The following is an 18218-nucleotide window of genomic DNA, read 5'->3' as shown; positions in this document are numbered from 1 at the left end:
TCTATAAACTACATTTTTGAAAAACCGTTGTAAAATGAATATTAAAAAAATTTTCTAACCCTTTTTTGGCATTTTTTAACCCTCCCTACCTATTGTTTTAAATGAGCTTGCTTTGAAACATTGGGCTCTAAACATCCTTTTTTTACCCTATACCTTTACTCTATAGCCTTTCTCTATAGCCTTTCTCTACAGGGGGGACGTGGGACGCCCCCCCCCCCCAAAGTCTATAAATAGATTCAGACCCCATCATTATAGGGTGTTTACAACGATTCTCTTTCTCCGATTAAAATAAAATTTATGTTTTTGTTTGGATATTTTCTTCGGAGGAAAATATGTTCCTTAAAAAAATTGAAAATTAAAAAATATATTTCAAACATTAACATCAATAATTAATAAATGATTCTGATTTAATAAAATTAAAAATATGAAATCTTAGTTTACAATAAAAGTATAGAAAAGTAATTTTGATTGAGAATACATCGTTGTCAAATTTCATTAATTATGATGAAGAATTGAAACACATTTTAATTATTTACAACTACTTTACAGGGTTCCCAAGACCAATTGTGTCTACAAAACATCCAAAGCGCAGCGAGGAATGTTTTGTAGACGAAATAGGTCAAGTAATATTTTTAATTTCCCGAAAAAGTAGTTGTACACAATTTGATCGTCTTTTGAGAAGAAAATGTACATCCAAGAAAAATAAATGCAAAAGCAAAAATTGGCTTTATTTGTAGGTTATATAGCTTTATGCGTATAAAGAATGCATATAGCACATTTCAGGTCTCCCATGGTCAGCTTTATTGCTAGCATTTTTAAAATGTTTATAAAGGGATTTTTAATGAGAAGCAAAGAAAAAACTTATTTTTCCTATTTTTAGCCCGAAAAAGCCATAATTTTTACAATTAGATTTAGAACTCAATGTGAATTAATTGAATTGGTCAAGTAACAATAAACAATGCTCGATTTTTTTTGAACAACTTGATAAATCTGAAAATATTTAAGTAGTGTCATAAATTTTCTACGATAGCAATATTTTCTCTCCGAGTTTATTTGATGTTTAGAACTTCTCGAACGCATCAATAAGAGTTCTGATTTCTCCATTGATGTTCTGGATTAGTTTCTGGATCTGCCGCTTGGAGTCCAACAGCTGGATAGTCTGAAACAATATGGAGGATTTAGCATGAAGCGTCATGTGATTCCATTTTTCCTGAGGGACCTTCTTATTTTTCAGATTTATTTTACCTGTGTATAAGGATCATATCGAACTCCGAAAGGTCTTGGAATTGTTGCAGCAAAATTTCTAAATAAAGAGAAGAGCTTAAAGATATAAGGAAATTAATATACTAATCTAAAAAGATAAAGTTGTTACTGGAGAAAGGTTGCAAAGGGCCCTAAAAGCCTAATTTGTAAAAAGTAAGAAGTTTTATTTTGTTTTCTGAAAAACCTATTGACAAAAACCTATCTTTAATCTTATTGTTCAGTCTGAGACACTTCAATTATTTAATTTTCTAAATAACATCATTTTCCCACATAATGATATTTTTGTTCGGTCGATCAAGATTCTTTTCAATAAATATTGATTTTATTCATTCAGGGTTACCCACACAAGAAGACACTGTAAAGACGACCTGAAACCTATAGTTGTTAAAATAAATTCGAAATATAAGGAAGACGATTTCACCGACTCAAATGCCGATGTTAATACTCTAGATGTGTGTGTACACAGGATCCATTTCCTCCATGAAGCACACCACACATGTAACCTTCGCACCTCACCTCTCTACACCTCCCGGTATTCAGTCAGCTATAAACACTCAAGACATTCACAACTCCATCTCAACCCTGGCTCCTTCATGATGATGATGCAGATACTCAGCGCAACGCACCTGTTGATCTGCCCCACCAACATGAAGCTCTACATCACCCCCCATGACTCCTTCAGGCTGATGATGCAGATCCTGAACTAACAGCAGGCGTGCTTATACCTCTGATCTCCCTATTAACTTCTTGAGAAGCTTACTTAGGAAACTTGTGCACGGCTCTGACCGAAGTTTCCGCTATCTCGAGTTGCATTGCCTTAGTTCCATTGATAAGCCCTGTCGTCCCAGTTCCCAGATCTGCTCCACCAACTTGAAGCTCTACAACACTTCCATGAAGCGCCATCTAATATCCATCATTAATTCCTTTGTTAATTTCTAAATCAACCAATTTTAACTCAGCTTTAAATGCAAATATTTCAAAACTTTCGTTTTATTAAATAAATGTTAGAAATATCCATTTAGATCTCTTTTATTTTATTATAGTGACTTTTAAAGTCAACAATAGTATGATGATTGCAAAGTTAAATTAGGTCTTTTTTCCTACATATAATCTTGTAATGGCGTTGTAATGGTTTGCCAAAGAAAAAAAACAAGTTTGCGGGAAATAATAAATATAGGGAAACAGACGATATACATTCCGTACAGTCGTCTCTGAGGTCTTATATTTGTGGGCAACCCTGAATTGTAGTAAGAAAAGGGACTGGGTACTTTTTATAAGGAACGATATCGTGTTAGCTAAAAACAAGTTGGATATACCGTTAATGATCACAGGAACGTAGTTGGAAGTTTAGAACGTGGATATAATGCAGGGTTACCCACAAATAATGAAACTTAAGAGACGACGGTATACGAAATTCATATTTTTGCTTGCTTAGATGGTCCTACGCAACTTGTATTTTTTTGTCAAATCATTATTTTACCAATAGAAAATAATGTTTAAGGTCGAGAATCATTTTCAACATTCATACCATTATATTTAAGGAGTTTCAGGTCGTCAATAAAGTCTCATCCTGTGTGGGTAACCCTGTATAACGGTTTTTCTAAATCAGCTTATTAAAGAATTAAAGAAATAGCAAAAGTAAAACCAAAAGCCAAGTTGTTGCGACACTGCAAAGTTAAATCAGCCTTGAAAAATAATGGAACAAATCGATTCCTTAGCTTTTGATATATATATATAAAACATAAATTTACTTTAGTCAATTTATAAAAAAGATCATAAAATAAATCAATAAATATTTTACTTTAAAATTGCTTTTTGATGTGAATGTCGATACGAATAGAAGTAAAAAGGAACATTTCTAATTCTTTGAAATATAGAAATCCAATAAAATGGATAATAGTGGCATGGATATTAGTTATATCGATTACTGAGTCCAATGTCACGGAATATAATTATTTTCGTTTTGGACGATACAGATACAGATACAGATACAGATAAAGATACAGATTCAGATACAGATACAGATACAGATACAGATACAGATACAGATACAAATACAGATACAGATACAGGTACAGGTACAGGTACAGGTACAGATACAGATACAGATACAGATACAGATACAGATACAAATACAGATCAGATACAGATACAGATACAAGTAGAGAACAGATGAAAGTGCAGATACAAATTCATAATAATAATGTAATTATGCTAAACAATTGTTTTAATCATTTATAATAAATCTAAATGTATTGTATCCAGAGCTGTGATAAAATGGCAGAATCTGTGAGTATGTAATATGTAAGTAACTAAGAGATAGATGTAACAAATACAAAAAATATTCTTTTGTCACTCCCGGGTTTTATATGATAAATGGTATATCCGACAGTTTATTATTTAGTTCCGAGTCCGACGCGGGAATATTTTATAAAATCACGGGCAACGCCGGGCACTTTAGCTATCTATATCTTATAATAAACTTACATCATTTTCTGCTTGGCATCTTCGAAGCTCTCAGTGATGTAGTAAACAGGTTGGTGATCTGTTATAGGATATTTCTGCTCCCCTGTCACTGCAGGCTCGAAGGGTCTCAGATCCGGTTTTCCTGTGGAATAGAAAATGCATAAAATGTAAAAACAAAATGGCGGCTTTGAACTGTCTTTATTTAGGTATAAAAAGGTACAGGTAAATAAGTTGACCGCAACAAGGGTCAATGAACTACAGAATGTATATTTACGGGTTACAAAGATATAAATGAGATAAGTTTATTTACTATGGATATTTTGCGAGTTGTACCTGGACGATATGAATCTGAAAGCAGTTTATGGAATAGGGCATTTACCACAAATGTTCATGCATGATGAACAAACGAAATGAAAAAAACGCCGAACGCGTCCATCTCTACTCACCGGAGAGACACCATTCCAGTTCTCCATATGAAGAGAGAAGTCCAGCTCCGTATGCTTTAATTTCTCCGTCCTGTCGGCAAATCCCAAACTCAACAGTAAACCAGTAGCACTAAAACAAGCTTAAGTAACCCTCAAGTCATGCAAGATTCACAACGGTACCCTTCAAATCTGTGCTTGAGAAAAAAAGACAAAAAAAGAGGATAAGTTGCTCGCAGATTAATGTGACTGAGAGAAAATATTAAATTGACAAATGAGAGAAAAAAAGGTGATGTCTTACTCAGTGTTTGTTGCTCATATACTCATTTACAGGTACCGTTGTGAATCGGACAAACAATACTCTAATTTTGAGGGGGAGGGGAGGGAGTTTGCTTGGAATGGATCTTGAAAAAAGATTAATATCATATTAGATAATTACAATTAACATGCAGAAAAAGATTGGTTTTTGTTTCATAGCTTATCCACTTTATTAATATTTGTTTCATATCTTATCCACTTTATTAATATTTGTTTCATAGCTGATCCACTTTATTAATATTTGTTTCATAGCTTATTAATATTTGTTTCATAGCTTATCCACTTTATTAATATTTGTTTCATATCTTATCCACTTTATTAATATTTGTTTCATAGCTGATCCACTTTATTAATATTTGTTTCATAGCTTATCCACTTTATTACTATTTGATTCATAGCTGATCCACTTTATTAATATTTGTTTCATAGCTGATCCACTTTATTAATATTTGTTTCATAGCTGATCCACTTTATTACTATTTGATTCATAGCTGATCCACTTTATTAATATTTGTTTCATAGCTGATCCACTTTATTAATATTTGATTTTTTTAAATACCAATAATAAATAAATTTAAGTGACCGACGCTTACATCAATAGAATGAAGACGACTTATAAATTTGAGTTTTGAAATTATGTTCTTCTCAAATTTCAAGTTTATCATGCATACTGTTTGAAAGCATGGCCTGGACATCAAAAATGTAAATCGAAAGTTGTCTTCATTGTATTGATATATAAGCCAACGACTGTATTGAACGCAATAATATCTTACGGTGGCGAGTTTTTCAATGTATTCATCAGAGGCTCCGAGTGATGCCAATCCTATCTCCTGAAAATACAAACATTTTTTAAACAATAATTAAATTCAATAATTCATATTTTTCTTTTTAACACCATCGAAAAAAAAATAAGTTTTTTCCGTTTTCGTAGTTCTNTAAAAAGTTTTTTCAGTTATTAGTAAAATTATAATTAGGAATTAAGTCTTTACCTGCACAAACTCAAATTGTCTAATTACGTTATCTTTGCAACCTGATGGTGCAAGCCTTTGATATTTCAAACTTAGCTTTTTGATATAGCAAAGATTATAGTTTGAAATATCTATTATAAATTAGGTTGCAAATATATTTGGAATAGAAAATTGGCTCAATTCCTTTAGATTATTTGAGACAACTAAAACCATAGTTTGAATATCTTAGTTCTACAAAGAATGTAATGCATGGAAAGTTAATTGCAGTGTATACTCTGCGGACGTATTGAAACTAGTTCTCCCTGTGCGGAATTTGTAAACAAGAATAGATTCATAATGTTTGTTTAGTATCGGAGGGGGTTAAAAGCATTGAATTTTGATAATTTTGATAAATCACATAGTAGTTTCCTATGACCAGAATATTTCATTGATTATTTATGTGAAAGAATGGATCCCATGTCAGGCTTAGACATCCGTCTTATGTTCACATTACCTCCCAGTGACAGTACACTGCAGTACAAAAGATGCGTACTCCTCTGAAATAACTTTCCTTGCATTAAATCCGTGAGTTCTACGACATTGGTTTGCAAGGATAAAAGAACTAGAAAATCAGAGTGTTTGGCTAAGGCTCAATTTCTGTATGCAAAAATAAATATTTTTCTTCAAATTCCTGAAAGCAAGTCCAGCCAAGAAATCTCTAGAAGAGAGCAGGCCGGCGACAGGGCGCAGTTGAAATCCTGTTACACCTTTAAAAATACTGTTCATGTATCAACCAAGGTTATCTAACAAGGTTGCTTACTCTCTAAGCACTCCAATTTACGGGAAATGTCGTCTCTTAACTAAGCATAGACAAATCAAATCCTTATATGACGTTATCTACGACATTTACCCTACCTACAGTGCATAGAGAGTAAGCAACCTTATTATACAACCTTGGTATCAACTAACTAAAATAACTGTTGATGTTGATTCCCCGTTTATGGCTAGGAACGGGTATCATGTTTATAATCGTCATTCCTCGATTTCAATTTTTTTTTGTACCGAAACCAAACCCGATCAATATGAAATCGAACAGCAAAAGTGGAGTTAAGTCGAATTCAAAATAGAAAAACAAGCTTTTCCCGTTAACCTTCTTTAAATTCTTCTAATTAGAATAATCGGTTTAAACATTTTTACAATGTTTTTTTTTTCTTCTTTTTATGTCAGGTGCTTTTTAGAAAAAATAAATGATTAAAAAATGTTTACTCCTTAGATTTCTCCATATTGTAAAGTTCATGAATATTCAGAAAATAAATATTTGAAAAGTTTCCTGATTTAAGGAGTTGTGTTTGTAAAAAATTGGGCATTCTCGATTCACCCTTGAAACCTTTATCAAATAATAATATAGAAGATAAAGTGGATTTTCTAGTTCAAAAAATGTTTAATTTTAATAATTTTTCCATTGTTTCTGAAATTAGAAATGCTTAATTGTCACTTAGAGAACCCACAAATACATACTTACTTAACAAAGCTTTACAAGCAGCTCTTTTGTAAAAGTAAATTCAACCTAATGTCTGACTGCGTCAACCTTGTATAGCACCGGCTAGTCCTATTGAGTGTCTGCTTTATTTACCCAATGTCCGGGCAATACAGCACAAACTGGGACCGGAAAGGTTGACCCGGCTCGAAAATTCAAACGTACTACGGCTGTCTGTGTTTTAAGAGTACCTTTATAAATCGAACGTGTCATCTTTCAATGGAGGGTTCCTTGAAATTATGTCTTTACACAGTCCCTGATTTGCAATTGTGTGAATCCCGCAAATCTTTAATATTAAGATAAATGAGAAGGGAGGAATAAAAAATGTTGTTATTAATGGTATTCATAATCCTCTAGTTGCTGATAAATCTTTTAGCTAACCAGACTTTTCTTATTAACACACAGCTCTGCATATACAGGGTGTCCCACGAAACATAACAGATAGTTTTGAATGTCTTCTTTAATTATACTGTAATAGATATTAAAGACTTTTTGCAGTTAATTTAAATTTAAAAATATTTTACTCAAATATATTTTACTTTGAAATAAATTTTACTATAATATGAACGCCATGAAATATTTGTTATCATTCTCTTTAATATCAAACAACTTAACAAATTGTGAAAGAAGACATTTTAAACTATTCACCAACTGTCATGTTTGGTGGGACACCCTGTATATCTAACATTGAAGTAAATTTCACGATTGAAATATTTTATGTTTTTAACTGTAACTTCTCTTATTAAAGAACCGGATACATTTGCTGCTTGTGCCTTAAATCTATGCTAGTAGAGAAGCCACGAGGTCAAAAAGTCGCTCCGGCAACGTCCTAACTTGAAATATTGATCAACCCTGAAGAGACTAGTTTTCTACAATGTCCACTGTGCTTGCATAAAATTAAGGCTAGGGATTGCTGATTTTTTGTTCCGTTCGTTCATTGGAGTTTTATAGTTGTTAATTTTTCCCAATCGTCTTGAATAACTATCAATATCAATTTGATTTTTGTTGTTAGAACCACAGGCTATAGACACAGACTCCTCATAAGCTTTATGGGATAGGCTACGCAGGCGTATAGTTGTTTTGGCATGCCATGCTACATTTACGCAAAAGGAAGAAAGTTTGATATTTGTTGCAGCTGAGGTATATTGTCAGGTCCATAGCCACAGTTCTCCTCAAGAAGCGGGAACACGTGGTTATGCTCGTAACACGCGTGCGTCTAAATTTATCATATTAAGCGCGTGGTTATGCTTGTAACACGCGTGCGTCTAAATTTACCATATTAAACACGTGGTTATGTTCGTAACACGCAAAGTTCAAGTTGTATTAGTGCTCCGAAAATTCTGATCGATTTGAACAAAAACTTGCAAAAATACTTGAGACTTATTAAGAACAGTTTAACAAATTTGCAATGAACAAGATGCACATATTTATAAACGTCTAATAGTATAACAAAATTCAAAAAAATAAATAAGTCTCAAAAATCTATGGAATTTTTTTTTAAAATTATTTTATCCTCTACGTATGTGCTGTATCAAACTTCAAATTGGCTACATAATTGCTTGCGTCATTTCTCCTAAAACCTAACTGTAATATACGATTTTTATAATAGACTTCTTTTCTTTGTAAAAAATCTCTACTACCCACAGTGCTTGGCTACCCTATTGTGTCCTATAGAAATAAATATATTGGTATTTTCAAAACTGCAAAACCTCATTCATGAAACCGGATATCCGGTAGTATAGGTTTCAGGCTTTAGTCAATATATACAGGGTGTCCCACGAAACATGACAGTTGGTAAATAGTTTGGAATGTCTTCTTCCATAATTTTTTAAGTTGTTTAATACCAAAGCTTTACAGGAGTCATATTATGGTAAAATTAACTTCAAAGTAAAATATGTTTGAGCAAATGATTTGTTAAACGAAATAAATTGCAAACAGCCTTAAATATCTGATACATTGTATGGAAGACGACATTCAAAACTATTTACCAACTGTCATGTTTCGTGGGACCCCCTGTACCTTGTACAGTTTCTTAAGATTAGTGTACACAGTCCTCCATGTTGCTTTCTCCTCTTCCGTGTACTCCACATCTGGTATAGGATTACCACTAAAATATAAACATTTACAGAGACATATTCAGGGGGGGGAGGCTTTTGGGGCTCAGCCCCCCATCCCCCCCTGGATTAGTGAAACTTTTTATTTCCAGTTTTTTAAAATCCCCATGGGTGCTGAGCCCACCTATAGAAAATTGAAGTCGAGGAACAATGAATGAGGACGGATTTTATTCTGCTGTATATTGGTTTCCACTGATAGCCGGCCCAAAAATAGGGAATTGTTGTTTAGAATATTTAAATATGCAGGATAAAAAATAAAATTTTCGAGTTTTAATTTTTTTAACAAAAAAGATAATTTTAGTCTTTTAATTGAGCGCTGTAATGTCAAGTTTTAAAATTCAGGTCATTTCACTAATTTAACCCTATAAAGGCTAAGGTGTCTCAAGGTGTAAAGTGTGACACATGTTTCTACATGCATTTTTCAAGGGCTTTTTAAAAATATAGTTTTTGATCTGTAGCTTTAGTCACAAAAAAAGTTATGGGCTAAATTAGAATGTTTTTTCACAGACGGGACTTTTTTTCCGCCCTGTACCCTACCCTATAAATTAAAAAAAAATGTTTTTTAACAAAAATCCTTTAAATTACTATTCATTAAAAGTCACAAAATTTCACGGTGATAGTTTAGGGTTAACTGACATTTGAGTTTTTTCTTATTTCTAAAGTTGTGGAAGAAAGACAAGGCTGAATTTAACTTATAATTGTCTTTATTTAAGTTTAATGTCGTCATTAATTTCTATATCAACAACCTTGCAAGATTNTATGGGATTTTGTTCAAATTTTAAATTTTATAGTGCACATTAATATTACATATTTTTAACACCAGTGTCCGAATTTAATGAATTTAAGCCACGTCTCAAATCCGTCAAAAACTGGTTTTAATTAATTCAAGCCTGAAACACAGAATACCATTTCAAGTGGAACAAACCATTTTTGAGCCGCGGCTCAAATTCTTTAAATCCGGCCTTAGACTGGAGATCGTTTTTAAAATAGTTTTAAAGTAGTTCGCGAAAAATGTAAGGGGTTATAATTATGATAGGTTGATATCGAATAAAATTCGGTATCGATCGCAGCTAGTTTGACTTTGTTTGTTTGCGTATGTAAGGAAATAATGTTTTAAAATCCATATTGTTATAAAAATCTTACTGTTTATAGTTGAACGCAATATCAGCGCATTCCTTCCTCCTCGCCCTGTATACAGGGTCAGTAAACCCAGGGTGGTCGGAGTCAAGCTCAGATCCGTAAGTAAGAATCTGGTTAGCAAACCTAGAATAGTAGGTCAGAATCTGGTTAGGAAACCTAGAATAGTAGGTAAGAATCTGGTTAGCAAACCTAGAAAAGTAGGTCAGAATCTGGTTAGCAAACCTAGAAAAGTAGGTCAGAATCTGGTTAGCAAACCTAGAAAAGTAGGTCAGAATCTGGTTAGCAAACCTAGAATAGTAGGTTAGGATCTGGTTAGCAAACCTAGAATAGCAGGTGAGAATCTGGTTAGCAAACCTAGAATAGTAGGTCAGAATCTGGTTAGCAAACCTAGAATAGTAGGTCAGAATCTGGTTAGCAAACCTAGAATAGTAGGTCAGAATCTGGTTAAAAAGCCTAGAATAGTAGGTCAGAATCTGGTTAGCAAACCTAGAAAAGTAGGTCAGAACCTGGTTAGCAAACCTAGAAAAGTAGGTCAGAATCTGGTTAGCAAACCTAGAATAGTAGGTTAGGATCTGGTCAGCAAACCTAGAAAAGTAGGTCAGAATCTGGTTAAAAAGCTTAAAATAGTAGGTTAGGATCTGGTTAGTAAACCTAGAAAAGTGGGTCAGAATATGGTTAGCAAATCTAGAAAAGTAGGTCAGAATCTGGTTAGCAAACCTAGAAAAGTAGGTAAGAATCTGGTTAGCAAACCTAGAAAAGTAGGTCAGAATCTGGTTAGCAAACCTAGAATAAAGTAGGTCAGAATCTGGTGGAACTTGAAAATTTCTGTTCGTTAACGAACAGAAATATTTGAAAATTAACAGAACGTTCTGTTATCGACCGAAAAAGACGTTAATTTTTTAATTAAGCGTTCCTAAAAAAGTATAGCGGAAAATCAAAAAGAGGTATAGTATTGTTAAAAGTTTGATTTTGACATCCATAATGAGGGCAATTGCAAATTTGAGAAAAAGTGCTTGCCTTAATTAAAGTTATCATTGAAGAGTTGACAACGGTGAGGTAATATCGAAGAGAAATTTTTAAAATCCATAGAGGTCTGCTTATGTTTTTGATCAATGAGTGATCAATGATCAGTTGGGGTTTCTAGCAAAAGCAGACTTTCGGGCAAAATGCGCAAATTTGCATGCCTATTCCGCAAACTTTAAAGCGGAACTCCGAATTTTGCCAGAAATGAACTTTGCGGAACCAAGCGCAAACGGTCACAACTCCGCGCAAAAAAATTGTGAAAAAATATTCCGCGCAAAACTAGAGTTGAAGCTGGATCAAAAATTTGCAAACTTTTTACTTCCAGCGTGGAAATCTCTGCTTATATACATATAGTTGTCATCCAGCATCAGTAACTTTTCCTGCGTACAGTTTTCCTCGGAAATCATAATTTTCCCCTTGCTATTTGAGCACAGTTTTTTGCACATTTTTTCGTGCAATATTTTTGCAATTTTTTTGCAGAAATTCTGCATTCTTTAGCAAAACACATTATCCCGAAATTCTGCGCAAAAAGCGGAAATTTGCGTAATTTTTTCTACATATGAGATGCGCAAAAATGCAGAATGTGCAGTGGAAAAAAAATTGCGGAATTTTCACACAACTATTTTTTATTCCGCTGGAAATACTTATCACAACTCAAAGATTTGACTTCTGATAAAATGCTATTAAATGATGACAGAAATTTTGCCATTTTGATTTTTGTGTTTTTTTAAAGATTTTTTTTACAAGCAGAGTAACTGTTTAGTGTTTATCGCATTGTCATATAAGAGTAAAATGTTAAAATGTTACTTGTCTAGATCTTTAATATGAACTGGAAACCAGGGAACAGCATCAGAATTATCCTAAAAATAATTAAAGTTTCAAGTTATTAGTATTATTCTATATTTCTGTTCAACAAATAATTTTAAATTACTTTAACCGACAAAATACAGCAGAAAATACATTTTCTCTGAGTCCAATATTTTATCAATTTAAAATAAAATTATTTATTCATAAACTTTCTACCACACAGTCCCCCGTTACACAAATATTACAATAACCCCCTTTAGAAATACCTTATATTCCATTTACCATATGGTCCCTTTACCTTATAGTCCATTTACCTTATAGTCCCTTTACCTTATAGTTCCTTTACCTTACAGTCCCTTTACCTTATAGTCCCTTTACCTTATAGTTCATTTACCTTATAGTCCCTTTACCTAGTCCCTTTACTTTATAGTCCTTTACCTTATAGTCCATTTACCTTATAGTCCCTTTACCTTATAGTCCATTTACCTTATAGTCCATTTACCTTATAGTCCTTTACCTTATAGTCCCTTTACCTTACAGTCCCTTTAACTTATAGTCCCTTTACCTTATAGTCCCTTGTAATTATCTGGAAATAGGTTGCATTCTTTTTTATTTCCTCGAGAGCACCTTCTATATCTCCACTCTCAACATCTAACTGTAAAATATCCAAATTGTAATCTCTATAATAATCTCTATAATAATCTCAATAATAATCTCTATAGTAATATCAATAATAATCTCTATACTAATCTCTATAATAATCTCTATAATAATCTCTTTAACAATCTCTATAATAATCTCTATACTATTCTCTATAATAATCTCTATAATAATCTCTATAATGTTTTTTACTTTACTATAATTTTGTGGAATAAGAGTCTCCAACTAAAACATATTGTTGTAAAGGATTTAATGTGCATATTCACATTGGGCACTTTTAATAAGAGTATTAATGCTTAATATCTTCATTTTAGACATTCCTCCTCTTATCAAAGCTTTAATAAACCCCTGACTGAATGTCGAATAAAAATTCAATTAATCTCCAGATTAACAATAGATCAAGATCAAACATTGAACTCGATGTCCAAAATATAAGAGTTCCCAGCTCAGGGTTAGTTTAAAAATCAAATAAAGAAAATTAATTCTTTTCTCCATTTTACAGGAAAAAGAATGCATGAAGACAACAATATTTTCTTATTTGTATGATTCCTCCTAAATAAAAGTATTGCTTAAAACAAGTTAAAAATAAATATAATTTTATTCAAATCTTATATAACATCATGATTTGTTTTTCTTATTTCAAGTTTTAAAAAAACTGGTTTCTTGTATCTAATCTCTTAAGTTCTAATTCTGCACTGCTTAACGTTAATCTCTTCTTTTTTTTACTTTTAAATGACAAGATTTTCTAAACGGATATATATATATAGATGAAAATGTTTGCTGGATGGATTTTAATTCTTAAAATTATATTTTTCCTTAGATAAAGAACACAAATTACAACGATTAGGCATATTATCTAAATCATTCGAATACATCATACTCGATCATATATCACGACTTTTGAATATTGAATGTAAAATCTCAGGCAATATAGAATTATTTTCTTTTTAAATTAATAATTAATCATTGAAGCTTAATGCTTGATCTCTTTGTTATACTAAACCCGAGATTAGGTTAATACGCATTCGATATCCAAGAAAGAAGTTTAAAATTCATCCAATCAGCGTGTCATAAATATACGCTCTTTAATTTTTAAAAACCCGGGTTTTTTTGCGCATTTCTGGTGTTGATGGTATCATATTAATAGAACTATAAAGATTGATTGAATGAACTTAAGTTTTGGATTAATGTTTATTACGAATAACGTTCAAAATAACTATAGTCTTCAAAAGTGATAAAATATGTTTTTAATAAGTTCATATTCATGCATGATTAAGTTTATATTTGTTTAAATGCTTTAAAAGCTCGTTTGTGAACAGCTGACTTTTGTTCAATAAAGGATATTAGTCCAATTGATATAGCATCGTATCTGTAATTGTGATCAAAAGTAACTTTCATACAGTAGGGCTAGGGATATCTAATAAGAGAGGATTAAGAAGAAAATCAAAAGTGTGTCCATTGGATTATCAGATTTAGTAATGGGGATTAAGGATATCTCATTCCAAAGTTTCAGCTCTGTTATGGAAAGTTTTTAACTCATTATACTTTTTTGGTACCCTAGATATTTATACTTAGGAAATATTAAACACTTAATACAGGGTGTCCCAAAAAACATGGGAATTCAGTGACGAATTGGATTTCGTCTTTGTTATGAATCAGCATTGTAATACCTAATTTCAAAACCCATAATATTATTATGTCTGCTAGAGTTTATTTTAGGAAAAGGGTAAAAGACTGTAAAAGATGTGTCTATAATGTCTCCGCAAGTTGAATTGTGAAGACTGACAAGTTTACTCTGTTTGCGTTTGATGTCAAAACATAAACAAACAAAATGTGAGCATAGCAGACGAAACTCTTACAGATTACAGCTTTCTCAGTAGGTATCACTATATTAAATCAAAGAATTATTCATAAAGACGATATTGAATTCGTCACTGAATTCTTATGTTTATTGGGACACCCGTATTTAGCTTTATGTTTTTTTTTTTAAGAATAAATTAGCAAAATTATCATCAAGCTCATGCAACCTTTAGATCTCTCATGATCAATTTTGGTATGGACATAGTTAGAATAAAATTTCTATCATAACCTACTTTGAAATACTACTTATAGATAATACTGAGATTTATAGGATATAATTCTAAAATAAAATTTATCTAATTTACATATTCAAAATTTTAATTTTAATTTTAATTTTTGATTGATGGTAATAAGATAAAGCTGATACATAGCATTGTCATTTTTAACTAAGAAATTCTAACTGGATAATAAGACAAATTGTGCCAAGGAAAAATGTAGATTTAAATTATTTGGGTAGATTAATTAATGTTAATAGAAAAACTCGCTAAATTGTCAGTTTTATTAAATACAAAAAAGACGGTTTCAAAAGCAACATTTTACAGGTATAATGTTTAAGAGAAATTACGAAGCTCCAATAAATCCTTGTAGCATAGATTACAGAAACCTTGTAGCATATATTACAGAAACCTTGTAGCATAGATTACAGAAACCATGTAGCTTAGATTGAAGAAACCTTGTAGCAAAGATTACAGCAACCTTGTAGCATAGATTACAGAAACCTTGTAGCATAGATTACAGAAACCTTGTAGCATAGATTACAGAAACCGTGTAATATTACAGAAACATTGTAGCATAGAATACAGAAACCATGTAGCATAGATTAAAGAAACCTTGTAGCATAGATTACAGCAACCTTGTAGCATAGATTACAGAAACCATGTAGCATAGATTAAAGAAACCTTGTAGCATAGATTACAGAAACCGTGTAATATTACAGAAACCTTGTAGCATAGATTACAGAAACCATGTAGCATAGATTACAGAAACCTTGTAGCATAGATAACAGAAACGGCATAAAAATGTGACAGTTTTAGTACGGACTAAAGAGTACGATAACCATGTTTTAAGTACATTAACCATTGTGTTAAAGGTTAGATAATAATGGGTTAAAGTGTACGATAACCATTGGGTTAAAGAGTACGATAAACATTAGGTTAAAGATTACGATAACCATTAGGTTAAAGAGTACAATAACCATTGGTTTAAAGAGTACAAAAACCATTAGGTTAAAGAGTACAATAACCATTGGGTTAAAGAGTACAATAATTATGGGTTAAAGAGTACAATGACAAAGAAAATTATAACTTTTTTTCTTATCTGTGTTCTGTACAATTTGTGTTCCACATAACGAAAGATTTATATTGACAGGGTTGGCATATACTGAACTTTAATGCAATAACATGCAGTGATGCAATCATACAACTTTTTACATTTTTGAAAGAATGGATATTTTTTTTAATGTTCAAATTCATCTTGAACAAACCCTACAGTTGTTTTTAATATACAGGGTGTCCCACGAAACATGTCATTTGATAAATAGTTATTTTTAGTCAAACAAATCTATTGCTTAATTATATTTTACTTTGAAATAAATTTTAATATAACATGACTCCATTATAATATTTTTTATTGATCTTAGGTATTAAACAACTGAACAAATAATGGAAAAAGACATTCTAAGCTTTTCATCAACTGTCATGTTTCGTGGGACACCCTGTAAGTAATTTAGAAATAAATCCGGCTTTGACTTGTTTGTGTTTAGTTTAATAATACAAACAAACATAAAACGTTGAAATACCATTTAAAGTGGGATTTACGCCTCTGCAAGTCTCCAGGGATAAGAAGAAAACATATATGTCTTAATACAACGACTTATATAGATTGAAATCACATAAATCCGTCAAATATTTAAACAGTAATTTTTTTCAAACTCTACTTTTGTGTTTTTTTATAAAATATTTTGTTTTTGTTTTTTACACTTAATTTAACCATTTAATTTCTCTTTAAAATGCAGTGAACCATTCCTTGTACAGAACTATATTTACCTCAACCATGAACTCGTATCCAGGTAGACGAACAGATGACCGGCTCTCAATATGAACCAAGTTCACTGCATGCTTCTAAAAGATAAAGAGATTGTGCACTTTTTGCAGCAAGAGATAGATTTATCATTGAAGAACTTAGTTAAATGAAACAATATTTTGAAAATTTTCTTGATTATATCTAATAATATTTGTAATAACAAACATTTTAAAAAAATACTTTTATTTCACAGGAGTAATTAGTGTAATTAACCTTAAAAAAGAAGGGGGGAGGGGGGGATAAAGAGGTATTTTGTTTGGGATGGAGAGTAGGGTGAGTGGATGTTTTCTTAGTTGAGAGATGAGGGAAGGGGAATAGGGGGTGTTTAGGTATAGAAGGTTAATGGGTAGGGCGAAGGTATTATGGTTAGGATAGTGAAAGGGGGAGAAGGTAGTATTTTAGGGGGAATGGAGAGTAGTGGAAAGAGGAATATTTTGGAAGGGATAGTAAGTGAAAGGGAGAAGGGATAGTAAGTAGAAGGGAGAAGGGATAGTAAGTGAAAGGGAGAAGGGATAGTAAGTGGAAGGGAGAAGGGATAGTAAGTGAAAGGGAGAAGGGATAGTAAGTGGAAGGGAGAAGGGATAGTAGGTGAAAGGGAGAAGGGATAGTAAGTGGAAGGGAGAAGGGATAGTAAGTGGAAGGGAGAAGGGATAGTAAGTGAAAGGGAGAAGCGGGATTTACCTTAAATATCTTGAGAGTCTTAGCCAGAGCCCCAACCTCCTCCTCTAGAGAGAAGATGATGGACACGCTGTTCTCCAGCTTCTCACCAACCTTCAGGAACCTGCCTGACATCAGGGTAGCCTAGGATAGAAAGATATATAGAAAGATATATAGATACTTAGATAGATATATAAATAGATAGATAGATAAATAGATAGATATATAGATAGAGAGATAAATAGATAGATAGATAGATAGATAGATAGATATATTGATAGAGAGATAGTTAGAATTGTTTTTATTTCCTTTAATTAAGGTCAAGTTTGAGAATCTAAGTTAACCTCGTCATGCAAATAATTTATAAACCTGAATATAAGCTGCTTCAGCCATCTTTCTGAAACTCAATTCATTAACAAGTGCAGAAATTGATTATCTGACACAAACTCTGATTTTTTAAGTCCTCTATCTTTACAACCCAATGTCGTAGACCTTAGATATTTCAAACTAAGATTTCTGTTAGCTAAAATAATCTAATTTTGAAATTTGTAAACCTTACACTATCAGGTTGCAAAGACATATGGAAGAGCATATTTGATATTGGGGTCAAAGACTCAATACCTTCATCCGGAAAATAACATTCATTCTGAGAAGAGTAATTTTTTATCTAAGGACAGATTTTAGGAAAAAAATTGAAATGAAACTCCTTTCCAACATTTATTATTAAACACATGCATCACGTCCCGTCGAAACGAAAAAAGTTTACATCTTGGGAACAAACTTTAATAAAAATCAGAGAAAATAAAACTTATTGGCTGTCAAACAGGATTCAAAAAAGTTTTTTTTTTAATAGCTCATCTAACAAATTAATTGGTTTTTGAAAACATGATGGATTTCACTATGTTGAATGCTCGGCGTTGCC

The 18218-nt window shown here is 32.1% G+C and overlaps 1 protein-coding gene across 1 annotated transcript; it reads right to left on the bottom strand.

Moving 5' to 3' along the window:
- Positions 1-707: 707 nt before the first annotated feature.
- On the bottom strand, positions 708-17716 carry LOC111718414 (protein henna). The gene is made up of 14 exons (XM_023493995.1): positions 17666-17716; positions 17321-17440; positions 16603-16677; positions 12603-12692; positions 12038-12090; positions 10211-10990; positions 8973-9060; positions 8057-8169; positions 6056-6194; positions 5243-5299; positions 4176-4284; positions 3751-3871; positions 1246-1303; positions 708-1159 (listed from the first exon to the last, which is right to left on the bottom strand). Exons 1-14 carry the CDS (start codon positions 17687-17689, stop codon positions 1061-1063), a joined length of 1926 nt encoding a protein of 641 aa, XP_023349763.1. The 5' UTR covers positions 17690-17716; the 3' UTR covers positions 708-1060.
- Between the last annotated feature and the right edge of the window lie 502 nt (positions 17717-18218).

This window comes from Eurytemora carolleeae, unplaced genomic scaffold (assembly GCF_000591075.1).
Source record: "Eurytemora carolleeae unplaced genomic scaffold, Eaff_2.0 scaffold22, whole genome shotgun sequence".
Classification (NCBI taxonomy): Eukaryota; Metazoa; Arthropoda; class Copepoda; order Calanoida; family Temoridae; genus Eurytemora; species Eurytemora carolleeae.
The sequence above is the reverse complement of the archived record's forward strand: the minus strand, read 5'-3'. Positions and strand labels throughout refer to the sequence as shown.